This window comes from Daucus carota, chromosome 5 (genome assembly GCF_001625215.2).
Source record: "Daucus carota subsp. sativus chromosome 5, DH1 v3.0, whole genome shotgun sequence".
Taxonomy (NCBI): Eukaryota; Viridiplantae; Streptophyta; class Magnoliopsida; order Apiales; family Apiaceae; genus Daucus; species Daucus carota.
The window spans coordinates 39,162,230-39,189,958 of record NC_030385.2 but is presented as its reverse complement, the minus strand read 5'-3'; the positions used below and the strand labels follow the sequence as shown (position 1 = coordinate 39,189,958).

General features: G+C 35.6%; 6 protein-coding genes across 8 annotated transcripts; 1 reads left to right on the top strand and 5 right to left on the bottom strand.

The window, feature by feature from the left end:
- The first annotated feature begins 4,418 nt into the window (after window positions 1-4,418).
- LOC108223191 (calcium-transporting ATPase 4, endoplasmic reticulum-type) lies at window positions 4,419-10,958 on the top strand. The gene is made up of 9 exons (XM_017397312.2): window positions 4,419-4,672; window positions 4,923-6,351; window positions 6,513-6,585; window positions 6,681-6,802; window positions 7,222-7,503; window positions 7,601-7,978; window positions 8,650-8,759; window positions 9,759-9,987; window positions 10,085-10,958. Exons 2-9 carry the CDS (start codon window positions 4,936-4,938, stop codon window positions 10,664-10,666), a joined length of 3,192 nt encoding a protein of 1,063 aa, XP_017252801.1. The 5' UTR covers window positions 4,419-4,672; window positions 4,923-4,935; the 3' UTR covers window positions 10,667-10,958.
- A 1,828-nt stretch (window positions 10,959-12,786) lies between these two features.
- LOC108219856 (histone H4) lies at window positions 12,787-13,571 on the bottom strand. Its single transcript, XM_017393406.2, has 2 exons — window positions 13,433-13,571; window positions 12,787-13,298 (listed from the first exon to the last, which is right to left on the bottom strand). The coding sequence occupies exon 2, from the start codon at window positions 13,268-13,270 to the stop codon at window positions 12,959-12,961; it is 312 nt and encodes a 103-aa protein (XP_017248895.1). The 5' UTR covers window positions 13,271-13,298; window positions 13,433-13,571; the 3' UTR covers window positions 12,787-12,958.
- A 664-nt stretch (window positions 13,572-14,235) lies between these two features.
- Window positions 14,236-15,387, bottom strand: LOC108222093 (chitinase 2). Its single transcript, XM_017395987.2, has one exon. The coding sequence runs from the start codon at window positions 15,261-15,263 to the stop codon at window positions 14,343-14,345; it is 921 nt and encodes a 306-aa protein (XP_017251476.1). The 5' UTR covers window positions 15,264-15,387; the 3' UTR covers window positions 14,236-14,342.
- A 989-nt stretch (window positions 15,388-16,376) lies between these two features.
- Window positions 16,377-17,462, bottom strand: LOC108222447 (chitinase 2). Its single transcript, XM_017396366.2, has one exon. It carries the CDS (start codon window positions 17,428-17,430, stop codon window positions 16,456-16,458), a length of 975 nt encoding a protein of 324 aa, XP_017251855.1. The 5' UTR covers window positions 17,431-17,462; the 3' UTR covers window positions 16,377-16,455.
- Window positions 17,463-17,953: 491 nt separating this feature from the next.
- On the bottom strand, window positions 17,954-20,214 carry LOC108221995 (chitinase 2). Of its 2 annotated transcripts, none has more exons than XM_017395869.2 (2): window positions 19,158-20,214; window positions 17,954-19,049 (listed from the first exon to the last, which is right to left on the bottom strand). In XM_017395869.2, exons 1-2 carry the CDS (start codon window positions 19,216-19,218, stop codon window positions 18,205-18,207), a joined length of 906 nt encoding a protein of 301 aa, XP_017251358.1. In that variant the 5' UTR covers window positions 19,219-20,214; the 3' UTR covers window positions 17,954-18,204. The 2 variants fall into 2 exon arrangements, with proteins under 2 accessions (XP_017251358.1, XP_063950169.1); XM_064094099.1 differs by having other exon boundaries at window positions 17,954-19,046.
- A 140-nt stretch (window positions 20,215-20,354) lies between these two features.
- Window positions 20,355-25,940, bottom strand: LOC135152910 (uncharacterized). 2 transcript variants are annotated; one of them, XM_064094096.1, is made up of 2 exons: window positions 25,542-25,940; window positions 20,355-24,949 (listed from the first exon to the last, which is right to left on the bottom strand). In XM_064094096.1, exon 2 carries the CDS (start codon window positions 24,908-24,910, stop codon window positions 20,597-20,599), a length of 4,314 nt encoding a protein of 1,437 aa, XP_063950166.1. In that variant the 5' UTR covers window positions 24,911-24,949; window positions 25,542-25,940; the 3' UTR covers window positions 20,355-20,596. The 2 variants fall into 2 exon arrangements, with proteins under 2 accessions (XP_063950166.1, XP_063950167.1); XM_064094097.1 differs by lacking the exon at window positions 25,542-25,940 and adding an exon at window positions 25,103-25,125.
- Between the last annotated feature and the right edge of the window lie 1,789 nt (window positions 25,941-27,729).

Genomic DNA, 27,729 nt, shown 5'->3' with positions numbered 1-27,729 from the left:
CGATGCAGATTGATGTACGTTGTTTGATTTTCACTATATTTCGTCTCCCGATGCGGATTTGGTGTGTACATGTCTGTATTTTCACACACAACTTCAGGCCTGATGTATGCATCTGCTTCTGTAAAAATTAGGCCCTCCGATGTGCATCTTATTTCATACTTCCTCCGTCCCAGTCATTTGTATATAAATGGTCTGGAGACGGAGATCAAAAAATTAGATAAAAAATAAATAAAATTAGATGAAAAATGGTATAGTGGTGGGATCCGTTTATATTTAATAATAGATTTTAGATAGTGGAGAAAAATAGTGGATATAATGATGTTTATATTATTATAAAATGAAGTTAGCGGAAGAAAATAATTGGTGTAATAATGTTTTACATTATAAAAATTTAATATTTTTGGAATGTATACAAACATTCTAAAAACGAAACAGTATACTTATTCATTGGGACTAAGGAGTACATTTTCTTAAATATCTGAACATAAAGTTATTATTTATTAAAGTAATTTAAATTTATTAAGATCACACATCGGTTATCTTACCTCCTTGATCTCATTTGTGCAAATGTAAGAGTTAAACACATTTTTTAAAATAAAAAATATATTAACCGTCTCATAAGATTGGACGGGAGAGACTATTATAAATTGAGATATATAATAAATGAAAAGTTTCTAAAAAATTTCTTGAAGAATGAAGTTAGTCAATAATTGGTACTGTATTATCTTATACTACTTGATACAGTTGTTGGTTGAAGGAGTGAGGCATAAGACTAAAAGTAATTTTAAATAATATTTGATTTATGTGTCATGACTTTTATATATTTATAATTTATTAATTTTCAATTTATATGTTTAGATTTGTTACATTTATAGTTCATTAGATAAAAAATTATTAAAAGAATAATTAAATATTATGAATCATCTACTAAAATGATTCTATATAATTTTGTTAAATTAAATTATTAAAAAGTTGCCTCAAAAGAGAAATTAAGATTTTCTTTTTTACGAGGTTTGAATAAATTGACTATGGCCTGCACATTAGAAGAAGAGTAAGTTTTTGCCAAACACCTCAGTTCCCAACTTTATGGTGCCCTGCTATTTTTGTTTGATCCCACGGGTGTTTGGAAGCGTTACTGTCTAGAAGCCGTTGACTCCAGTGCACCAGTGACAAATTTGTACGTAATCAGAATGAGTCGGAATAGGAGAACATCAATACTGTATCAAAATACGTCCAACACTAAAATATCACTTTATCCTCTTGGAGAGCGCATCTTCAAGAAGCTCTTCACTCTCCAAAAAGCTAAGAGTTCATTTTCTCTTTTTTTAAGAGTCACAACCTGGCTCTTAACTTATTTTTGTCAATAAAAAATTCTTTTCACCAATTCATTATTACTTTTGAATTTGAAACTTTGTTTTATTGGAGCCCAACATGAATAAAATATGATATAGAAAAGAAATATAAAGAGTATTGTTAGAGTTCATGCTCTTAACTTTACACTAAATTACTAAAATTCATATTTTTTATATTATATTTAGGAGCCAACTAGGAGGCTGTCATGCTCTAGAATTGAAAGCACACTGTAGTACAATGATTGAGTAAGCCAGATACAGCACAACGTTGTTGACAATTTTTACTCTTAAAACACTCAGTAGGAGACTAACAACTGATGAAAACATTTCTTTTCCTATCTTACAAATTCTAGTATCAATTCTCTTCCCATCTTGCAAATTTTAGTAATAATATTGGACCTTGCATAAAGTTAACTCGTATAAGATGAGCTTTAATATTATATCAAATGATCATTTTTCAAAAAGTCATGATCATATTATATTTTAAATAGAATTATATGCAATTGGCACTCCTTACATTTGGACATAATGCACGTTGCACCTAATAGTTTTGGAAAATACACTTTATATCCCCAGAATTTTAACCCGTAGACACTTTGCACCCTTTCCGTTAATTTCTGCCGTTACCGTTAATTTTTGCAGTGGCATTTTGGGAAATTTAATTATATTTAATTAATATCACACTTTTATTTAAATTTTCTGACCATCTAAACGATATTTTTCGGAAAAACTTAAAGAACGAAAGTTGTAGAGAATAAAAAAATCTTCTTAAAACTTTAAGGTTCAAAATTTTCTTAATTCTTTTTATAATTATTCAAAAAAAATTCAAAAATTAGAAATCTTGTAAAAATGAACAATCGTTTTTAAATAATTATTTAAATTTTGGACTTTATTGTTCTAAAAACATCTTTTTATTCTCTACAACTTTCCTTCTTTAAGTTTTTCCGAAAAATATCGTTTAGATGGTTAAAAAATTTAAATAAAAGTCTGATTTTAATTAAATATAATTAAATTTCCCAAAATGCCCCTGCAAAAGTTAACAGTAACGGTATAAATTAACGGAAAGGGTGCAAAGTGTCTACGGGTTAAAAGTCTGGGGCTGCAAAGTGTATTTTCCAAAATTATTAGGTGCAATGTGCATTATGTCCAAACATAAAGGGTGTCAATTGCATATAACTCTTTTAAATATAAAGTGATAAAATATAAATGATGATGTAAAATATCATATTTTAAATATTAGTGATAAAATTAATTTTATTATCATATCAAAGGTGTAAAAGACAAGGCTATTTATAAAACATATAAAAACAAGAGGAGTCTACGGTGGAGGCTGTTGTTTGACGCAGCACTGCTACCCTACTTGTCACAATTCTAACTTTTGACGCAGAAGTCACAAGCTTGCTTTATACTCCTATGCAGTCCAAAATATACTCTATAATATTAATATATGGTATTCAAAGTCTTTTTTATTTCGTGAATTAAAAATAAAACAATTTTTATTTAGTAAAAGAATCAAATCATTTTCTAAACGAGACTTTATGTTCGAACTTCGAACAAACCAAATTGGACAATCATTAGTTCATTGTTTTGGAAGGGAATTTTTTTCATGCAGTATAAATATTTTATTTTTTCAGATCAAAGGTATAAGTAAGATCTCAACAAATGTGTATGAAACGTATTTTAACAGGTTTCAAAAGAAAAATTAAAATAAATATGTATTTTATGCTGAATTTAAGTATTAGTCACAATTTTCTTTATCTATGTAATTGGTAAAACGTTTCAAACCAGAAAACTATCTCTGGTCATTTGAAATATGGAATGTCATAAGTTTTTCAAATTATGATGAGAATTCAATTTGAATTTTATATCTGTGAACAGAACTGTCGTATTTGTGACAAAGACATCACAGGGAGAAGAAGCGAAAGAAATATATCATATAAATTCACATGCATGCATTAAAGGTAAATTAAAATTAAAAAGGATAAAAAATGCAGGAGACACAGGTACAAATATCAGAATATGCTGTCTTCGACCACCTCTTTTCTAATGTTCTCCCGGAGAAGTTCATCTGCATGAAAATAATTATCAGAAATATTTAATTACATCACTATATGACTTCTGATCCCTCTCTAATCACATTCACATGACCTATTTTAAACAATTTATATAAAAACAAATCAGCAGCTAACAACATCCACGGAAGTACTATTCTCTTAAGTATAATTTGTTTGTGTCGAACTTGAATTATTGTGCGGGGAGTTCAGCATTTGTTAGAGCAAGTCCAATGCAAGATGCAAAATAGCTATAGCTATTGTTATAATTTAGCACCAAAAAGTGTTTTTTGTTGCTAAAATAGAACTTCAACTCCAATGCTAGATGCATTTTCCATCCAAATAATTCCAAAATTAAGTAACTTTAGTCCCTCTCTCCTAAACTTTGTTTAAAGTTCACCACTATATATACCAATTATAGTTAGTTGATGATGTGGCATGGATGCATAAATGCATCCTTGGTTTCAAATTTAGAACCAAGGATGCATATATGCATATTTGCATCCAAGTATAGAACCCCATTGGAGTTGAGATTTTTAGCATTTGATTTCAAATTATAGAAATGGCACCACTTATAACATTGCATTGGACTTGCTCTTAGGAGATTAATCTATTAGTTGATAGCGCCATATCCATATTAATATCTCGTTTAAATTTTGTTTAATAGTCTAGAATCATTTTCCCCATTTCTGAAATTAATAGTTTGTAATCAGTTTTCAGACTTCCAGTATTAAATTTCTTAGATTGTTAGATCATAGTCTATATCTTTCGGTTTGCCTATCTGACGTTTGATTCTCTGACACACCTTTTAAGTATTTTGATCAGCTACTTAAAAATGTTATTTTTATTTATTTTTGTAAAATAAAAATATATAATCGAAAATTTAATTTAGGAAAAAAATTAATAAAAAGCATGGGTCATTTTTTCCCAAATTTGTAAATAAATATGTAGTTTCCTTATCACACACTACACTATTTGGATAATATATATTTTGAAACAACAAACAAGATTTGACACTGACGTTTATTAACGAGAGAGATAGCGAGAGAGAGAGATCGAGAGAGAATAAAAAGAGGAAAGTGGGAGGAAGGCAAGAGATTGAATAGCTCAGCTCCCTTTGTTTTCTTCATCTTCTTTCCCCGTTATAACCCCAACGGAACCGCAGCTCTCTCTCTTCATTTCAGAGAGAGAATCGTCATTCTAGAGAGAGAAACCACATCAAGCTCCCCACTCTCACTCTCACTCCTTTGTCTCCATTACCTTTCCCTGGTAATCTCATTACACGCTGTTTTTTTTTAATTATAACTGTTTTACATACATATGTACACGTTGTTTACTGTTGTATACACACAAACCTACACACACATGCGTCCTGTTGATCTGATTTATTGTTTAGATTTTAGGTCGTGTGTGATGATTTATTTGTGTATTTTTGGATCAGATTGTTAGGTTTATTGAATTTTGATTGTTGTGATATCTGATTTATGTGCTTTGTGAAATTTTTGTGGTTTTGGATTAGATTGTTGAGATTTATGGGTAGAGGAGGGCAGAATGAAGGAAGGGGAGAGGATTCAGGGACTGATAGCACGTCGAATCAAGTTTTTTTCGCGGCGTGGGCGAAAGATGCTCATGAATGTGAAGAGGAGTTGAAGGTGAGGCGAGATTGTGGATTACCGGTAGAGGAAGTTGAGAAGAGGAGACAGATTTATGGATGGAATGAGTTGGAGAAGCACCAAGGGCAATCGATATTTAGATTGGTTTTGGATCAGTTTAACGATACTTTAGTTAGGATTTTACTTGTTGCTGCTGTTGTTTCGTTTGTTTTGGCGTGGTATGATGGGGACGAAGGTGGGGAAATGGAGATCACGGCGTTTGTTGAGCCTTTGGTTATATTTTTGATCTTGATTGTGAATGCGATTGTTGGGGTTTGGCAAGAGAGTAATGCGGAGAAAGCATTAGAGGCTCTTAAGGAAATTCAGTCGGAACATGCGACGGTGATTCGTGATGGGCAGAAGAATTCAAATTTGCCTGCGAAAGAGCTTGTTCCAGGAGATATTGTTGAGCTTAGGGTTGGGGATAAAGTGCCTGCAGATATGAGGGTTCTGAGTTTGATTAGCTCTACTCTAAGGCTTGAGCAAGGTTCATTGACGGGCGAGAGTGAGGCTGTTAGCAAGACAGTAAAGCCTGTCCCAGAAGATTGTGAAATTCAGGGGAAGAAATGTATGGTTTTTGCTGGAACGACTGTTGTCAATGGAAATTGTATCTGTTTGGTCACTCAAACTGGTATGAATACAGAGATAGGAAAGGTGCATTCACAAATTCATGAAGCATCCCAACATGAGGAAGATACGCCATTGAAAAAGAAACTGAATGAGTTTGGAGAGGTTCTGACTTTGTTAATTGGTTTAATTTGTGCCCTAGTGTGGCTTATTAATGTGAAATATTTTCTATCTTGGGAGTACATTGATGGGTGGCCAACGAATTTTCAGTTCTCATTTGAAAAATGCACATATTACTTCGAAATTGCTGTTGCATTAGCAGTCGCTGCCATTCCAGAAGGCTTACCTGCGGTTATTACAACATGCTTGGCCCTTGGTACACGTAAGATGGCTCAGAAGAATGCCCTTGTACGCAAGCTTCCAAGTGTTGAAACTCTTGGTTGTACAACTGTCATATGTTCTGATAAAACTGGTACTCTGACTACTAATCAGATGGCAGTGACTAAGCTTGTCGCTGTGGGTCTCCAAGGACATGCTCTCCGATCCTTTAGTGTTGATGGCACTACATACAATCCTTTTGATGGAAAAATACAAAGTTGGCCCATTGGTCAGTTGGATACTAACCTTCAAACAATTGCAAAGATTGCTGCTGTCTGCAACGATGCTGGTATTGAACACAATGGAAGTCATTATGTTGCTAGTGGGATGCCTACTGAAGCAGCATTGAAGGTAAGTGGTAACATAATATAAGCGTATCTGCATTCTGTCTAACTTTCAGATTTAATGTCACCACTAGTAGAAACATTTTGCCCAATTTCATTTAGCTTATCTTGAACTGTATAAGACATTGACTTAATTTCATTTTACAAACACATTGTAATTTGTTTCAGGTTCTTGTCGAGAAAATGGGGCTTCCTGATGGACTAGATACAAGTTTGTCCACAACTGGTAGTGATGCACAACGTATGTCATTATTGAAGTGTTTGCTTATGCACTATTGTTTGCATTTACATTTTCTCTTTGTTAGTAACAACATAATTTCACCTCTACACTTTAAGGTTGTTGCCGAAGATGGTGTGACGTTGAACGTCGAATCGGCACACTCGAGTTTGATCGTGATAGGAAGTCAATGGGAGTTATTGTTAGTTCTAGCTCTGGGAAAAATTCAATATTCGTAAAGGTACCTATTTCACTCCATCCCTTCAAGTTGTGCTATTGGAAACTAAAACTAAAGATACCATTTACTGATTTACACAATAATAGCAGTACACTTAAATGTTTAGACACATGACCTTTATCTCTTCCCTTCACCCTCTATTTTTTCAGTTTCCTGTCAGTTAATTATTCTACACATATTTAATGGATTATTATATGCTGAACAGTTTTTCTGTATGTCAGTATTTCAGGAATTGTCGAGGTTTTTATATATCCTATGCCTATCCATGATGTCCATAAATTACATGTTCTATGAAACACTTGATTATTGCATACAACTTAATTAGATCAGAATGCTCTGGTTTTGTGCTATTTTTAATGCTTTCATCTATATAGCGTAATGCCTCTGTGAAAGTATTCTGATGTCTATGATATTTTTGACAGGGTGCAGTAGAAAACTTGTTGGAAAGAAGCTCTTTCATTCAATTAGAAGATGGTTCTGTAGTAGAGCTTGACCAAAAGTCCAGGAAAGCTATCTTAGAAAGCCTTCATGAAATGTCATCAAGTGCATTACGTGTATTGGGTTTTGCATACAAGGATGATCTAGCGGAGTTTGCAACATATACTGGTGATGAAGACCATCCAGCTCATGAGCTTTTACTCAATCCATCTAACTACTCATCTATTGAGAGTAAACTTGTGTTTGCTGGTTTGGCTGGGTTAAGAGTAAGTTAAAAAGTTATTTCAAATATTGTTAAACCTACAAATGGGTTTTTCATCTTAATTCCCCAACTGATGCTTTAATAAAAAATGCTTCTCACAGGATCCACCTCGAAAAGAAGTTCGCCAAGCTATTGAGGACTGCAGAATAGCTGGTATTCAGGTCATGGTTATTACTGGAGATAACAAGAACACTGCCGAAGCTATTTGTCGTGAAATAGGGGTCTTCGAACCGAATGAGGACATCAGTTCGAAGAGCTTAACAGGGAGAGAGTTCATGGATCATCGTAACAAGAAAAATCACTTAAGGCAGAGCGGAGGGCTCCTCTTTTCTAGGGCAGAGCCGAGGCATAAACAAGAGATAGTAAGGCTACTTAAAGAAAATGGTGAAGTAGTTGCAATGACTGGAGATGGAGTGAATGATGCTCCTGCCCTGAAATTGGCCGACATTGGTATTGCAATGGGCATTGCGGGTACAGAGGTACATCTCATCTCTTTTTCTCTATCATAGAAACATTCCATGCATAAAAGAGTTCTACTTCCTTGCTCCCCTTAAACTCACATAGTTGACGTCATCTTCCTCAAATTCTAAACATTCTGTCAGAGTAGAATATTTGTTTCATAACAGTTTGAAAGAAGTTTTAGGTGGAAGGCCGGGAAGAAAATAATTAAAAAAAGATGCGTAGAGTGTAAAGTATGGAGATAAATTGCAGGGCCCACTATTTATTCAATTACGGTCATGCCTCTAAATTTAAAATTTAGAAAGGAACTTATGTGTAATATATTTTTACAAGCAATGGCAGTGGCTGAATAATTAAATATTAAATATAACAGGATCCCAGAAGTTAAATTAAATATAATTAATTATTTGTTATTCATAAATTTTTTTTATTGAATTATAATTAAGCAACTTGGTATTCTTATTTAGTGCTCCACTTTTACTTCTGGCCTCTGGGTTATGTTGAGTCTGCATTCTCCTGATCGGAATATACGTCATAAGTAACAATCAATTGATTCACTGTTTAGCGATGCTGCTAGGTATAAATATATTAGCAAAAGGGTTATGACCTATTTCGTCACAAGTCATATCAGGTATTTTACTTTATCTGTATGTCTGTCCTACCCTCTGATATACAACATTATCTGTTTCAGGTTGCCAAAGAAGCGTCAGATATGGTGTTAGCAGATGACAACTTTAGTACAATCGTTGCTGCTGTTGGGGAAGGCAGGTCTATCTATAACAACATGAAGGCATTTATTAGGTGAATATATTCTTTACTGCTTCACTGTTTCTTAACCTGTATGCAGCAAATTAATATATTTGATTACACGTATGTTTTATGAGGACACAATTTTGATGTATCAGTCAGAATCACTAGCCATTTCGACCGCTTCTCTTCTTCCTCATTTCTTGTTGGAAATTTGTTTTCACTGACTCACTTTCTGATTACTCATATATATATTATTATCATAATAATTGTTTACGTCAATACGCATAACCTCATTAGCAACATATGTTATTATCCCTGTCAAACAAAAGTACTCTGTTGGAATTACTAGGTTGTAAGATACACTCAGACCATGGGCTCTCACCTTTTTCTTTCTTGTTTCCTTCTGTTATTAGAAAACAACAATGATGTAAAATTTATCAACAAGGATAATGAATGTGGTCTTGGTAGGGGTATATTATGCAGCTAGCTTCTACTGTTCACTTTTCCTTTAAAAAGAACCTTTAATAGAAGTATCTTCTCTTAAATCTTGAATGCAGGATAGACTGGCTCTGGTTGTTGAAATATAATTACAACGGAGGTTAATTAACCCTGTTTTTTCGGAAGAAACTTAAATATTACATTCTGAGCAGAAATATCTCTGTTGTCTACTTGTGTTTGGTTAGGGTGAATGGAACTGAATGTTTACTAGTTTATGGTTAATGCCAAAGATTTTCATTCTCTCCTTCATTCTGTCCCTGACAATTATCTAAATTATCTAAAACTCAAACCCACTAATATAAAAAGCAATGCTTCATTCTTCATCTTTACTCTTTTTCCTTGCAAATGCAGTCTCTTTTTTTTTTACTCTTTCCTCCTTTTTTCTACTTTAATATTGTTCTCAATTCTCCATTCATGTCCATTCTGGCCAACAGAGTATTAAAGCTTGTGCGCTTTCTTGTCTGCAAATTAGTTCTGATTCTATGAAGTATCATAATTTCTGAATGGCAACTTTATTAATCATGCGAACTTGGTTTCATCTGATATTTTCAGGTATATGATTTCCTCAAATATTGGAGAGGTTGCCTCTATATTTCTCACAGCTGCTCTAGGTATACCAGAGGGTCTTATTCCTGTTCAGCTTTTGTGGGTCAATCTGGTTACCGATGGACCCCCAGCAACAGCTTTAGGATTTAATCCACCTGACAAGTACATAATGAAGAATCCTCCTCGCAGAAGTGACGACTCTCTTATCAGTGCATGGATATTGTTTCGATATCTGGTATTTATATTTTGGTACCTTCTCCTTGATAGAAACACTTCAGATGTATTATTTGTGTTGGTGTGTTGCTCACATTTCCTTGATATTTTCAATGTAGGTTATTGGACTCTATGTAGGAATAGCTACTGTAGGTGTATTCATTATCTGGTTCACGCAAGAATCTTTCTTAGGAATTGACCTAAGCAAAGATGGCCACAGTCTTGTCTCCTATTCTCAACTTGCTAACTGGGATCAATGCACGTCCTGGGGGAATTTCTCTGCTTCACCTTTTACTGCCGGATCGCAAGTATTCAATTTTGATGCTAATCCATGTGACTATTTTCAGACTGGAAAGATCAAAGCTATGACTCTCTCGCTGTCTGTATTGGTTGCCATTGAGATGTTCAATTCCCTTAATGCCCTCTCCGAGGATGTGAGTCTTTTGAGTATGCCTCCTTGGGTCAACCCATGGCTCCTCCTGGCAATGTCAGTTTCCTTTGGACTGCATTTCTTGATCCTTTATGTGCCATTCCTTGCTCAAATATTTGGCATTGTTCCACTAAGCCTGAACGAGTGGTTGTTGGTAGTGGCCGTTGCTTTCCCTGTGATTTTAATTGATGAGGTTCTCAAGTTTGTGGGAAGGTGTACAAGTGGGGCTCGGTCACGGTCAAAGAGTTCATTGAAGCACAAGGCAGAGTAAGGTTGTAGGTAAGATACTAGGCAAGGAAGGTTGTTATTTACTTATAAAAACACCAACAAGTCTAATTGAACTTTGTTATCTTGGTCCTTTAACCCTTATGTTAACAACAGCAAGGGTTACTTAGACCACGACGAGATAATTAATTGATAAGAACATATTTGTAGAACTAGTGACAGGATTAACTAGATATTAGTTTATTAAAGATCTCTTTACATTCAATGGAACCTTTCAGACATTAAGTTTGTTTTTCAAATATTTGGGCAATTGAATTAATATGTTGCTTCATTTGTTATTTGGTTTTTGTTTTCATAGCTTGATTGTGTAAATATCACTACCTGGATGCAATTCATGTTAAACTCATAATTTATGTGCAGGTGTTTGAATTTTGTGCTGAATTTTAGTATTAATTTTGATGATCTTGATATTCATTTCTTAGTGTCTTTATATTTAAGATAGGCATCATTTTATGTTTCTTTTTTAGATAATTGATGCATATGTATATGAAGGTCTCGTGAAACCTTGGCAGATAAAAAAATTTAGATAATTGATGCATATGTATCTGAAGGTCTCGTGAAACCTTGGCAGATAAAAAAAATTTATAAGTATAATAATTATATTTACAAGTATAATAATTTTTGTGATAGATGCATGATTGTTTGATAATAAACAATCTGAAATAGTGAATATTAAAATAATCGAAATATTGAATAAATTTAAGAATCGAATTGATTTCATTATTTTACCCGGTCTGCATCAACAAATCATGATCTCAATTAGTAGCAGTATTTATATTTATAAATTGAACTAGTTTTCGCAATACCGATGTGAAATACAAACGAGGATCACTGTGTCAATAAAGGAGAAAAAATGAATTCAGGTTATTCAGTGAAAAATTGAAAAACAGGAAAAATTCATAATCAAATTATACGGAAAACTTCAGTCTCATTTTAGAACTGTGTATTTAAACATTAATTACAATTTAAAATTTCATCAAAAAAAATATTACATTTTAAAATCAAAAACTGTTTTTTGATCTGAAATTGTAACTATGCTTACAACCATTTTAACTTTGGGAAATTCTAAATGGTACATCTGTGGTTTTGGCTTTTCCAGATGGTATGCAAAATAATTTTGACTTCCGGTTGGTATACTTATGCTATTCTAACATTCTATGTCATACTATTCCCGTCAAATTCCGTTAAAAAAACGTCAGTTAACATTTATTCTAGCTTTTTCTGATTAAAAATCCATTATTTTCTTCCCCCATCTTATCCTCTACTCCCTTGATTGCAGATCCCAGGCAAACAAACAGAGAATATACACAACCCATTGCCACCGAACAATCCTCCCCTATCCGCAAACAAAACCCTCTCATCACCATTAACCCCCTAATTATAGCCCCCCACCTCCATCCCATCTCATCCACTGAAAAAATCATGCCGTCACTGAACCACCGCTCGACCTCGAGAAACTATTTATCTCTTTCGATTTGCCGGGGTTGTTCACCGGCAGCGCGGCGTTCCGGTTGTGAGAAGGGGTGGAGAAGATGATGGGACAGAAGGCGGAGACGCCCATCAGAGTGCCGAGAGAGGTGCTGCGATCGGTGAAGAAGGAGCGGCAGATTCAGTGTCAAGATCGGAGAAAAAGTGGTGGGAGATGCTGGGGAGAGATTGGTGGTGGGAGGAAGTTGTTGCTAGAGAGATTGGTTCTTGTTTAGATTTCATTTGTTTTTAGATTCTTTTTGTTTTTTTAACTTCCCTAACTTTTAGCACTACACTCCGCTCTAATGCACAATCACATATACATGGACATGGTTTATTTCGAACCTAGGCAACATAGCTATATGCAAATATGGTTCTCAAATACATATATGGCATTAACAAGTTCCCAACAGTACAAAGTCATGATCCAATTATTAAAAACCTCATAATCAACAGGTTTCAAAAATCAAAAAACATTTTATAACATCATCTCTCTTCACGCAACAAATGGATTTCACTTGAAATCTATGGACTATGAACAACACCTATGATCGGAACAAATAATCTTGAGGTTGCTCTAAACAAGCACAATATAGCTATGAAAACTAAGCAAATAATTCACAACCAAAAGCATTCAAATAAGTTGCAAAAGGACCATATCATTCATTCCATAAACCATTTCAACACCATACAACTTTTCAATATCAACCTTTCACAAACTACAACCTAAAAGTTAAACACTACACATAACAAACAGCAGCCCACATTGATTTCTTGACAGCAAGACCTTTAAACCCCAATCAAACTAACCCTAACCACCGAAACCATAAAGGGTCCTTCCTTGCCTCTTGAGAGCATACACAACGTCCATGGCAGTCACCGTCTTCCTCCTGGCGTGCTCGGTGTAAGTGACCGCATCACGAATCACATTCTCCAAAAATATCTTGAGAACCCCACGAGTTTCTTCATAGATCAGTCCACTTATACGCTTCACACCACCTCTTCTTGCCAATCTTCGAATAGCAGGCTTGGTGATACCCTGGATGTTGTCTCGGAGGACTTTACGATGTCGTTTGGCTCCACCCTTTCCCAGACCCTTGCCTCCCTTGCCTCTTCCTGACATTGTGTTGCTTCTTAGCTAGTTTTGATTTCTGCGGGACATTTTATCAAACAGATTGAGGAGATTCAAATACAAAACAAAAAACAACACGATTTTAATGTAAATTCACACACACACAGCAATGATTAACAGTAAATTCAAGAAAGTTTTGAAATAAATGCAGACCTTAAAATTAAGTTGGAGATTTGTGAGTGAGTGAAGAAGAATGAGAAAGCAGGGGATCTGGGGATGTGAATATATAGAATGATAGGTTTGGTACTCGATCCGTGTGTGTTGTGAAAGTGATTCAGGGCCGTTGATGGGTATACATGGACAGTGAGGATTAGAGAGGAGGAGGCGCACGGATAGGTGACCTGGCTGTTTTTGTTTGCCTAAAATTGTCGAAATTTTTGGTTTGGTGTATTGGAAAAGCGCGCGCGGGAGGGTTAAAGTGAAACTTTATTTTTAGATTTCGTTTGGAGGAATTAATGAACAATACTGGGGTTGGCTAGTTTCAAAAAAAAAAAAATAATAAAAAATACTGGGGTTGGCTGCTTTGTTTAAAATGATTTCTGAAAAAAGATAATTTATGATAAAAAGTGAGGACTTAATTAATTAATTAATCTGCTTTATCTTATATATAGAGTCGTGTATTTTTATTATTATTTCAATGAATAAAATTAGTCAAACCAATTAATAATTTGTATAATAATCAAATACTCTCTCGGTCTATTTTTAGTTGTACAATTTTGGTTTTGATTTTCAGGTCAGTTTCTATCAATAATTTTAATTAAACTGTTTGAGATAAAAATCAAAAATTTTGAAACAAAAAATAACAATTCTTGTACTTCTTATTAAAAGTTAAGCTAGAAGTAGTTTTAAGTTAAGCCAGTAGTAGTTTTATCCGAGCACGCACAGTATACACTACACTTGCTAGGCCATCATTAACAATAACAATTCGCTGTATTGTTGTCGGTCCCTTGTAAAACTTGATCTAACCCTGTTAAAGTTTGGTTTGATTTATTTTGTAAGTGACTCAGAACAAAAAGGATCATGAGTTCAAGTTTTTACATAATAATACTACATACTAGTGTGATCATGCCAACAAAGCTTGTGACTGTTTCTCGTACTTGAATCCTTGAGACTTTGAATCATCTGCAGACCAAATAAAGATTCCATGGAGTTGTTTTCGAGCTTTTAGCATCTTGCATGCAGTAAAGAAACCATTTTCTGGCGATAATCCTCCACTACCACCACTTGTTAAACTCACTAAAATCCTACCTCCCTTATAATTCGACATTTGAGTCTTAAAATAACTCAGAAATTGAGACACATTTGTTTGTTGATCATAAGCATAAAATTGAAAGTTGACATAGTCTATTAGGTGCGCGTATCGCCTCCAGAGAACCATATAATGTTGCTGAACTTGATCATCATCAAAAGGAGCTATTGAAGCAAAAGAGATAACTTTGTTCTTCTTCAGTGTCATTATGAGCCTCCCAATGCACGCGGCAAATGTACTTGGATCGGCCTTGAAGTGCTCATAGTCGATGTCAATACCATCTAAATGATACTGTTTGATGATGCTGGTGAGTGAAGAAACAGCATTGGAGACCCATGAGTCTACTGAAGAAGGTTTGAAGTAAGCAAATTTAGCCCCCACAGTGTCACCTCCCAGGCTCAGCGCAACTTTGACATTCGGGTGGGATTTCTTGATGGAAGAAACTTCTGCTGGAGATAGATTATCAGTGTCCCAGAAGACGTTAAATTTTCCATTAGTCGGAGAGGGAGTTGATGAGGTTGTGTAATCAATGGCAAATGAGAGAATGAAATGGAAGTTGGTGGTTCTGTTTATGGGGACATCAGAGAATTTGACAGTTTTGAACTCAGCTCCAATGTATTCCCTGAAAAGATTTGAGTTCACCGCGTCAACATTGTACAAGACTAGAGCAAGAATCATGGTAAGGGTGAGAAGCATATCGGGGATTTTCATTATCATTGATGAATGATGGATCATGGATCTGTTTCTCTTAGTTGGTTCGAGTGTCAATATATAAATTGGCTGGATATAGCAGGCCACTAGCAGTTGTGAACCTGTATTTACGCAGAGTTTTTAGGAAAATTTTGTTTCTGTGAGATTATATAAATGTTACTTGACTCTAAGAAGTTCTGATGTTTATATAAACTATGTAGAGTATCACTAAGTGAATGGAGTAGGTAGAGAGTCATTTGTTTCATTGGAAAACTATGAAGCCCACAGGAGCAGAGGTAGTGCTCAAGTTGGTTATTGTGTGGCTACCATCTAGAAGGAGAGACTTATCAGAACAACATGTTATGGGCAGTGGTCACATTGGTTATTGTTTGACACACTTGCTTTAGAGTGTGCTTGATCCTTTTTGATAAATCAATGCTCAGCATTCAGCAATGCCTGCCACTTACGACTAGCTATAAACGTATTTCAGCTCTGAATCGTTTACTGGTAAACGCGTGCCCTGACAGGGTTTTGGCCAATAAAAGAGGAGAATCTCTTTAGATATATATTGACAAAATCTTACTCTAGTACAAAACTGAGATGCAAGATAACGAGGAGATTTGTGGTTCGAGCTGAGACTTGTCAAGGCTTAGGTGGGGCCTAGTGGGTGGGGTTGGGGTCTAATGGGACAGGGGTGGGGTCAATGGGACGGGAGTGGAGTCAAGTGTTGGCACTTGAGCTTGTCTCGAGGTCATCTGGGGCTATCCGGAGTCATAGTGAGGTTCTAGTGGACCCGAGATGGATTGAGTAGGATCGAGGATGACACTCGGGTAGATGATGACATCTAAGCCTAGTTTCTCTTCATTTGTATTTAAGATTTGTATTTAGTGACTTTTATTTGATAAATAGCCCGTATATGCAAATACTCAAATGAAAAATTTATATAATTTAAATGAAAATTAATCTAATTATTCTCATCTTCTTCTCACTTTCACTGAACCTGGGGAAGTACACTGGTGTTAACTGTTAACTATAACAGAGTGGCTCTGTCCTAGATTTGTTACTTCTTTTCCTTCCATTTTTCATTATTATTTAAGTTAATGTTGGAATGAAAAATGAATAAGCATTATATAAGTTTATCTGAAACAAGCACACATGTTACTTTCTTACAAATAATAATTATATATAAAAAGATCAATTACATATACTGGAGCTGGCAATTTAGGATAACACAAGACTAATGAGATATGGCTAACAATGCTTGTGATTGCTTCTCATAGGGAAATCCTCTCGACATCGAATCATCAGCAGACCAAATAAAGATGCCATGAAGTTCCTTCTTGCTTTTGAGCCTATGACATGCAGTGAAGAAGCCATTTTCTGGAGACAGACCACCACTTCCATCAGTACTAAAGCTAGCCAAGACCTTACCACCTTTGTAGTTGGCTGTCTGAGTCTCGAAATAGTTCATAAACTGTGAAACGGTAGTCCCTGCATCATATGCATAGAATTGGAAGTTGACATAGTCTATGAGATGACCATAACTCTTCCAGAGAGCCAAGTAATGACTCTGGACTTGATCGTCGTCAAATGGAGCTATTGAAGCAAATGAAATGACTCCGTTATTCTTAAGGGCTTTTATAAGTTGTCCGATACATTCTGCAAATGTTTCAGGATCTCCATGAAAATGCTCATAATCAATATCAATGCCATCCAAGTTGTATTCTTGGATGATATTTGTGAGCGAAGATACAGCATTAGAAACCCATGAATCTACTGAAGATGGGCTGAAGTAGGCGCTTCCATCTCCCACACTATCGCCTCCTAGGCTCAGTGCTACTTTAACATTTGAATGCTTGTTCTTGATTGCAGAGACTTGAGAAGCGCTGAGATTGTCATTGTCCCAAAATATGTTGAATTTTCCATTGGTAGGGGAAGGAGACGATGAAGTGGTATAGTCTATTGCAAAAGCAAGGATGAAATGAAACTCAACATTCGGGTTTATTGGTACGTCTGAGAATCTTATGTTGTTAAACTCTGCACCTATGTATTCGCGGAAGATGTCTGAGGTTGGCGCGGAAGCTAACTGTGTTGCTGAGGCGATTAGGAGAGCTTGAAGAGAGAAAAGTGCGAAGACAATCTTGAAGAACTCCATTATGTGTAAGTAAATGATATTATGTTGAAGGCTTGATGAACTCAACTCAGTGAGCATCCATATATATAGTAATTCAGAGATGCAAAATTCACAGATTATGGGAATAAAGACAACTGCTTGACATGGATTCTGTACGCTATTAACACACGTACGTTGTTGCAGTGGTTAATTTTATCGTTCATTGACTAGACAAATTTATATGCAAGGTGATACTATTTAGCTTTCAAACAATAATTTTGAGTCATCTATATATTGTCTTATATGCTGCCTGTTTTCATATGGTGCTATGATTCATGTTTTTGATCTGCCCCTTTCTCCTACCCTGTCAAAAATTCTTTATGTCTGGAGGCAGATGTAAGGTCTGCGTACATCTTATCTTTCTTGGTTTCTGCCAAACAAGCGGAACTTTGAGGTTCTTGCATCTTGAACTCCTAGCTGTCTCCCTGCAGCCTGTTATATTTTTCACAGAAAACAGTTTTGTCTGTTTCATTATATTTTTTTCTATTATTAAGACAACTTCTCCCCTCAGGTACATCAGGCATTTTTGGATCAAGTGATCCATCAGAATTATAGCATGAAATCAACAAACAAGGCCAAATAAATAACAAAAACAACCAACACATAACAGTAGACATATATAACAGATCTTTCTCCTGATATTATGTAAAAGTTTCGGTATCTGGAGAGTTGGGGATTACAGGATGAACAAATAGATTATTAGACAACCCCTGGCTTAAATCAGAACATCTGCAAACTTGGCCGAGACAAATTATTTACTTGCATTAGTCATCACACGTAATATCTTCATTATTCTGCTTCTGTGCATTCTGATCAAGACGACGCCAACAATGCTTGAGATTTCTTCTCGTATTTGAACCCGTTGTTCTTAGATTCATCAGCGCACCATACATATATTCCCCCAAGCTTTCCCTGTCCTTTCAATTCTTTACAAGCCTCAAAAAACCCGTCGTCGGGCTTCAAGCCAATATTACCATCAATGATAAAGCTAGCTAAAAGCTGACCACCTTCATAGTTATGAAGCTGTTGGTTATAGTACTGCAGAAACTGCGGAACACTCAGCTTATCATATGCATAGAACTGAAAATTAACATAGTCGATGACATGCCCGTATTTCCTCCATAAGGCCAAGTAATGACTCTGAACTTCTCCGCCATCATCAAAAGGCGCAATGGAGGCGAATGAGATGACTTTATCGTCCTTAAGTTTAGTTATCAGTTGTCCAATGCATTCTGCAAACATGTCTGTATTCGAATTTGAATCATAATGCTCATAATCGATGTCGATACCATCAAGGTTGTACTGTTTTATGATCGTGGTCAGAGAAGAAACTGCATTCTTGACCCAAGAGTTTATAGACTTTGGCGTAAATTTTGCATGTTTATGACCACTTCCAACAGTATCTCCTCCCAAGCTAACTGCAACTCTGACGTTTGAGTGCTTATCTTTTATCGAAGCGATGTCATGAGGACCCAGATTTTTTGTTTCCCAGAAAACATTGAAAACACCGTCAGTAGGTGCAAGACTATCAGTAGTGTAATCTATGGCAAATGCGAGGATGAAGTGAAATTCGACGTCAGAGTTTATAGGCAAGTCGGACAGCTTGACAGAGTCAGATTCTGCTCCAATGTACTCCCGGAAAAGATTTGAATTTGCTGCTGTTAATCGATATTAAAACAAGAAACATGGAGTAAGTTTATAAGGTTAAGTATATCAAGAAACACTGTAATAATTGTTCAACCAGAGAAAGAAACATATGGTCTTACCATGGCTTGAAGGGACATATAGAAAACAGATAGTGAACAACAGTATGTTCCAGGCCTTCATAGCTACTCCGACTTCTTTAGTGAGCTAAAATTTGTATATGTACTAGTAATAGAACCAACATATTTATAAGAAAATTTAGATACCTTGTCTATTAGATTAACAACATACACCCGGATGCCTAAATATTCCATAGAGTTAAAATGATATCAGAACCACAATTTCAAAACTATAGATAATAAGGAACGAACAAATTTCCGACACCACTATGAGTCAAACGACTTTAAAAAGTTATGAATAACAAGAACGAATAAATTTTGGGATCAACAATATAAGTAAAACGAATTTATAAAAGAGACGATATATCGGTTTACTCATTAACATCTAAAGATTTTGAGAGACTCATTTAAGACCTAAAGATTTCGAGAGAGTAAATTTACACAAGTGAGTTAGGATTCTTCTTGTTCTACTTCGAGATCTTTTACTAAGTGCAATACGGGCAAACACGTGTTGAATCTTTTGTCATTACATAAATCTATCGAGTAGAAAATATAACACAGATGCTATGGAATCCGTAGCCGAACGAATAACTCTCTCTAACATGTCTTGATGTTTATGAACAAGAACAGCATAGTACAAAAATCCACAACAAAGTGTATAATAGCTGTGTTAATTGAGACTTATCTTGTCATTTTACTGTTCCATGTATTTTGTATATTCAATGAACAACGCAAAAATAAATAAATTGTCACCCTATCTTAGCAAAGTGACAATCAAGTAAGGACTAATGTGATTCCATTGGTTTCGTGGGAAAATATGGATCACACATAAGAGTAGAAGCACCCCTTGAAAGGAACGAGGCTTGACAAAAATTATTCATCTATAAAAATAATCATTACTCTCACCGTATATGATGATTTTAATCAAGATGGAATAATGTGAATTGTAGAATCTGGATATTCAATTATTCATGCAGAAACAGAATCTATGACAAGATTCTTATCTTCAAACTATGAACTATATGTTGCTCTTTAAGCAGATAAAAGGGAGACAGCATTTATGTGTTGGTTCATTTTTCCTCTCTACATTATTGCAATCATCTAATATATATAACAGATAAAAATTGAGGCTCACCAAAAGAGAAATGTTCAAAACTGGATATTAAAATTTTGCAATCTGCAAGCTGCAACATAATGAACTTGGTCTTAAAGTTCTATTTTTATTTATTACCACCAGAGATATTATTATTGCTGCTTGCTTCCACTACACAGTATCACTTAAAAAGGCAAAATAATTGACACTACAGATAAGATAGTTCACAAAAATACCAACAGCCAAATCCAACTAAATCTATGACCAGCTGATTTGGAGTAGGGGCTGAGAAACACTAGCTCACCTTGAGCATTATTCCGGATGAGCTTCTTCCTAACATAAGCTGGTTTCATCTGCCCAAATTCCTATTGTCAAAATCACCGGGTCTGGAATTTTCTATGCATAACAAGCTGTTCTCCTGGATGGAATTTAAGCCATGAGCCTGCCACACCATTGGAGGACCTTGGTCCATGATCCCTTGCTTAGATTCGAGACCATCAATGTTAACTTCCATTTCTCTATCATTGTAATTCAAATGATCCATTCTTTTATTATCAGCTATGCATAAAGGGTCAACACGAACTTCAGAGCTTAAATGAATCCCAGTTTGGTCAAGACACTCAATGCTAACTTCCATATGTTTATCACTATACTGCAAATGATCCACCCTTCTACCATCATCCATACATGAAGTATCAACATTAAGACCAGAGCCTGAACGAATCCCAATTAGGCCAAGACCCCCAATGTTGACTTCCATATGTCTATCATCATAATGCAAATGATCTACCATTTTATGGTCAACCATGCCGGAAGGGTCAACAATAAGATCAGAGCTATAATGTATCCCAGGCTGGTCAAGACCCTCAAGGTTGACTTCATTCTGCCCATCATTATAATACAGATGATCCACCCTTTTATCTTCATCCATGCATGTAGAGTCAACAATAAGATTAGAGCTTGGTTCAATCTGAGTTTGGCCCCCTTCTATACTCGCATTATTAGCCACAGTCACCAATCCCCGTTCAGATGAGTCAGGAGCTTCTTTTTTTGGCCTCTTCCACTTTTTAGTAGATGACGTCCCATCATCCTCAAAATCTTCCTCTTCTCTGTCTCTATGCAAATACATCCATAATTTCCTCTCACCATCAAATTGAACACAAGGATCACGTTCATAATGCAGACGATCCAAGGCCCCACTAACAACTTGATTGACTTGTGCATCAGAGACATCTTCCACTACATACTGGGAATCTCTAATTAAAGTACAGACATCAGCCCTTGTTCCAATACTTCCAGGCAACCTAGCAGCTGCATCTCTGACAAGGCAAAGAATTGTAACATGCGGCGGGCGATCCTGCTTCAACAAAAAGTGCTCTCGGGCTTTTGATGTTAGTTTACCACCACACCTTCTTAAGGGAGCTACAAAGGATTTTTTACCATCAGCAGCAGTGTAGCAGAAGGCCCTGTCAGGTATTGCGTATCTGAGAACTTCCTCCTTGCGAAAATAACTTCTTACCTCGTCACAGCTTTGGCTTATGGTGTTTAGACTCTTCTGAGCTCTCAAGTCCTTAAACCTTTCTTTCTCATCAATGTTAAGCTGCATTAATGTCAACGGAGGGGCAGGAAGACTTCCAATTAGTCGGAGGGTCTCTTGACTACTTTCCAACCAATTTGCAAATGAGTCGACTAGCTTAACTAGCATTTTCCGTGGGAGACCCCAAGCTTCAGGAGATGTCACCTCCTCGGTAGTTTCCTGATCTGAAGGACTCCGTGGACCAATCCAGGACCAGGATTTTGTAGATTTTTCATATTTCAAGACTGCTTTCCAACCTTTTGCTCCTAAAGGAGGTGATTTAGATGATAATAATTTAAGAACACCTATGACCAAATCCTGAAGTGGCTCTTGAGTCTCAAGAATACAAGGATCTCCTGGATTTGATTTTACACGGTTAACAATATCCTGAACAGTAAGAGATGGAAGATTCAGCTCGGTTGTTCGCTCAGTGTTCATTATATCCCTGTTTAGGTGAGATAGTTCCCCACCAATGCCCTCCTGCTTACTCTCCTCATCATCATCTTTCAGCACTCCATTATTGTTGCCATTATGCTTTCCCATGTCCACGGGATCATCAGGAAGTATGGTTGTCATTGCCATGCGAACAGCTGACAGAAGATGAATGATTGAGAACGAAAATTCAGCATCAACAGTAGGAGTAATCAATGTAAATTGCTTCTTCACTGATTTGCTTTCGACATCTTCTCCAGCTAACACTACAGTAGAAGATAGATCAGAAACTCCTTTTTCAGGAGTACCAATTTCATTTGGCTCAGTTACGTTTATCATCATATCATCCTTAACTTTCCGCTTTTTCATCGAAGAATTGCATTCTAATAACTGCATGTCAGATCTTTCAAAATGTCGGTCCCTTGCTCCAATATCTTTACCTTTATTTTGCATCTTACCAGAAGTGTTGTTATGCTTTGCCAATATACTTTTAAGTGAATCATCTTCATTGTCAGCCATTGAGTAGCCATGCATGGTCTCTATTTTCTCCATCCTGCCAACATTGTAAGGAGGCACGGATGCCATTAAAATCCTTTCGCTCTGTTCATTTTGTACATGACCATTCCTACCAAACTTGGACCACTCTCCCCAATCATCATCGTAATTATAACCAGTCATCCTACCTGGTCCAGGAAAATTTCTGCCAATATCATCCATCTTATTCTTTTGTTTTGCTTTCATGCTGAAATTGTCTTCTGAAATATATGAATGTGTACCATGGAAACCCATCTTCTTCTGGATGTTGGAAATTTCATCACCACATCCATCAATCTTTTCATCCCCTTTGACAAATTTAGCCTGCTTAGGAAATGAAACAGATTTCATACCTGAGGCACCACCGGGATAAGCCCACTTGCTCCTCATCAAAGGATTATCATCCTCATATTGCTCAGATGAGTCTGAATCTGAAGTGAAAGTTTTTCGGCGCTTTACATTTGGCACAACTCGTCGTCCATCCTGATTAGCTATCGCGCCCCTGTTCTCATGTTTTGAATTCTCTCTATACCCTGAACCAGATCTATCATTCACTTTAATATCAGGAGAGTTCTTTTCAAACTTGGACTTGCTTTTAACATTTAAATCACCATAAGTAGGTGATAAATCAGTTGAGAAATGCTCGTCTTCAGCTGTCCCATGCCGAAAGGGATAACCTCTATCTGATAACTCAGCGCGATTTCCTTTCAACGATAAATTTGAAGAGTGCCCTTTCTCAAACTTCACTCTCTGCCCAACATTTAAGTGCTGCATGTTATCAGGGGATTCAAGATTGTTGACGTATTCATGAGAAAACACAGATTTAGATGGATTTGCTGTTAACAACTCAATATCTGATAACTGATTCACAGTTCTGTTCCTATTGTAGGCAGAAAAATCCTTTTTTGAAGACAAAGGTAAGCCTGTGAAGATATCAGAATATTTCTCACCCCTGTAATTTTCATACTTCTCTAAAACTTTAGAGTTAGCAGGATCATCCTTCCGACTAGTGTTTGGGAAACTCCGATTGCTCTGGACAGCAACTTTATACAATGCTTCTCCGTCAGTATTATCATCTGGTACCCGATTTCTCATTCTGACAGCAGCGTGTGAATTGTTTCCAGATGCCATGTCATATCTTGAAGAAATTGATGCAAGACCATAAGGGCTTGACTTCATTTTCATGCCCTGACGACCAGCAGAGTAACAACCTGCTGATTCTTTTGATGCAGATTTCTTTGACCCAGTTACTTTCAAGGTCCCTTTTGGATTTTGCCTTTCATAATGTGCTGTATCAAGTGCCACCTGCTTCTCTCGAGAAGAGTAACCAAAGGCTGAACTCAGCTTTTCCTCAGAATAATGACTTATTTTCTGTCCTACTTTCTGGTTCATCAGCCTCCTATTCCACATGCCATCTACCGATTCTTCCCTTTCTGAGTCAGTGTCCAAGTCTTCCATATCTTCATGCATTAAGCTCTTTTGACTTTCCATAATATTCAACACTCGGATCTTCTCTTCAATGCTGTATCCCTTGCAATTCGCCCAAGCATCCTTTATCTGATGAAAATTAGTGACCATCGAGTTCTGATACTTCTGCAGATGATGATAATGGTTGCAGTTCTGAAAGAAAATCGAACCCTGCCTATAAAGCGCGACCCGTGGTTCACATAGCCCACCTTTAAACAATTTAAAAAGCTTATCAACGGGATTACCAAAATGCATATTACAACCTGTAAACAGCTCCTTCAATGTCCGCATAAACATCTCTTGATCCATATCCGGTAGATACTTTGTCAGATCAAACCTTTCTTCCTCTGTCAAAACATCATTCCACACATCCATAGACAGAATATCACCAAACCTGGAAAGATCATACAACTCCAACGGAATACTACAAGTCTGATCCCCAACTTGTACATACTCTGCTCCAGTTTCCCCCAATTCTAACAAAGACCCCGCGCCAGAATCACAATCATTAAATTCATCATCATCGTCATCCTCCTCATCCGAAAAAACATCATCCAAAAACTCATCTTCATCAGTCGACATACTCTCCCTACTCTTAGAGGACATCTCGGAATCAAATCCTAAACCGTTTACTTTACGTTTCTCAATCACCATTCAACATAACAAATCACCACTTGTCAATCAAATATCAACCTATCCGTAAAAAGTAACACATCTTCAGTTGTCAAAACATATAAAAATAACAACACACATCAAGTAAAAACCTAAATTAAAACCCTAGCAAAAAAAAGACTATAAACATTAATTGATTAAAAAAACAGACGTTCAAGCAATACAAACACTTACATGGACATGAATATACAAGTCTTGAGCTCCCTCCCTCCTTCTCTCTCCCTCTCTCCCACCCTCCCCTCTACCTCAGTTAGGAATACTTAAGATCCAGACCCAGATCCAAACTTTTCGGATCTAAAAATTAGATCCAAATCCAAAAAAATCGGGTTTGGGTAGATGCAATCGGTTTGGAACCGGTCGGGTATCCATCGGGTCGGATAAATATGTCATCCCCATATCCCCCCCCCCCTCTCTCTCTCCCTCCCCCGCTCTACCTCTCTCTCTCTCACACACACACACATATAAGACCAAATTAAAAGCTGATTAAAACAGTGAGAGAAACAACTAACTGATTCATAACAGATTAACAAGTAACGAGTTGAATCACAACAGAATATCAAGTAAGGCATACAGCTACATACGATTCAAAATCGAAAAATGGATGAGAAATTACCTCGGGGAAAGCTAGGGTTTGGAGAAGCCGAATCATCGATAACAATACACAGATATAAATATGTGTGTCTATATATGCGTGTATGAGGAAGAAGATGATGAGCAGTGTGTAATTGCTGAGGGAGGGTGTGAAATGACGGAAAAGGGCACACACGGATTGAGAAATATGTTTGTTGACAAACTGAGCGGGTTGGTTTGACGACGTTAATAATTTCGAGAAGGAAGAAGAGAGGGCGTGTGGACTCACCGAGTCAAATGATGGAATCAAACAGAGACCGAGTCGGACTCAGTCGAGTAATTGCAAAGGAAGACGATTCCATTTTTTGTTTAAACGGCCTATAAACCGACGACATAAACGATCCGAGAGCCACGAGTAATAACTAATAATGCCTCAAATGTCACCGTGCACGAAAATGACTACTAACTTTTTGAATTTTACAATCTTCGCTAAAATGTAATACGAAATAAGCATAAATTTAACACAATATTATGTTTTAGGTATTTATTTATAAAAAATATTTGAAATTAACAGTTTTAACATTTTTAGGTTTCGTGTTTGGGTTTTAAAATAATTTTTTAATATTTGAAATTAAAACTGACGGTTAGGATTTAAACTCGAGAGTTGTCCTGAACCCTAATTAATTTGAGATTTTAGGGCTGTGTGAAGAAACGGTGTGGTAATGTTGATATTGGAATGTAAATTAATAATTAACATTTTAGGGTTCACATTTGAATTTTAAAACTCTTTATACTTGAAATTAAATTGACGGGCGGTTAGGGTCTATGACAGAAGGTTTAGGAACTATACCCTAATTAATTCGAGATTTTGGTTCCGTGAGACCCTAAAGCCGAATAAACAGATTAAAAAATTAATCTTGAAAAATTAAACAAAATAATATTCGAAACACAATTTTAAGTTGACATTAAAAAAGATTAAAACATCAATCAAAATTGCATTTTGTGTTCAACGCCAATTCGGTTTGTGACAGTTAGACTTTTTCTGGCGATCGGCCGTCTGCGAGAAGTTATACTTGAGATATGATCAGGGCCTGGTGCGGCATGTGGTGGTGACGGGTGAGCAAAATTCATGGACAAATTAAGTATATAAATACTGTTTTGAATCATCTTAGTGCTCGTTTGGTTGGATGTGGGAAGTAACTTCCCTGAGAGATTTATACTTCCCTTCCATAAAAACTACCTGGGAAATTTAATAAACATGTTTGGTTGACAAAATTATATGGGAAGTGTAATAAACATGTTTGGTCGATAATTGAATTCTAATTATGTTCATTATTTTGTTTAACTAAATTATAAATTTATTATTAATAATTTTGAATAATACTTTTATTCGTTAATTTATTATAAAAATTTATTGATCAATATTTTTTATATATTATTCTTCCTTATCATAAACTTGACCTAAGATATATTTTATATAAATATTTATATATTAATTTATTAAACAAATTAAGTATTCAAATTTATTCCCGACTTTTGATATTTATAAAGTTCTGACAAAATAATATTATTAATATCTTGTCATTTTTTTATTCTTTTATTAAATTAAATGAACATATTCTAGAATTTTGTTAATTAAGAAATATAATCCAACAATAATATTTTGAGCTACATAAAATAAAAAAATAATAATAACAATCTTATAATTTTTCAAAATTTTACTAATTATTTCAACTATTATATGTATTAATATATTATTTTAGAATATTTTATGTTTTTCCCCGGTATATTATTTAAAAATTAAATTTATGTTTATTCCAAAATAATAATTTGAGTTACACATGATAAATAAATAAAAATTATAATTTTTAAATTTAATTAATTATTATTAATATTATATGTATTAGTATATTATTTTAGAGTGGATTATATATTTTTATGTTATATTAACCGAGGGGGGAGTGGGTAAGTAAATTCCTACGTTCTACTGCTAATGTAATTTCCTGGTGATTTCAACTTCCTGTATTTTAGGTATACCAAACAACTGCATATGTGAGCACTTCCCAGGTATTTTAAATACCTGACTAATTTCCTGTCTACCAAACAACCTCTTAATATCGATTTAAAATAATACTCCCTCCGTTTTTTTTAATTGTTATATTTCTATTTTTATTGGTCAAATTGACTATATCTTGACCAAGGATCATAAGGCACTCTTGCATTATTTTAAA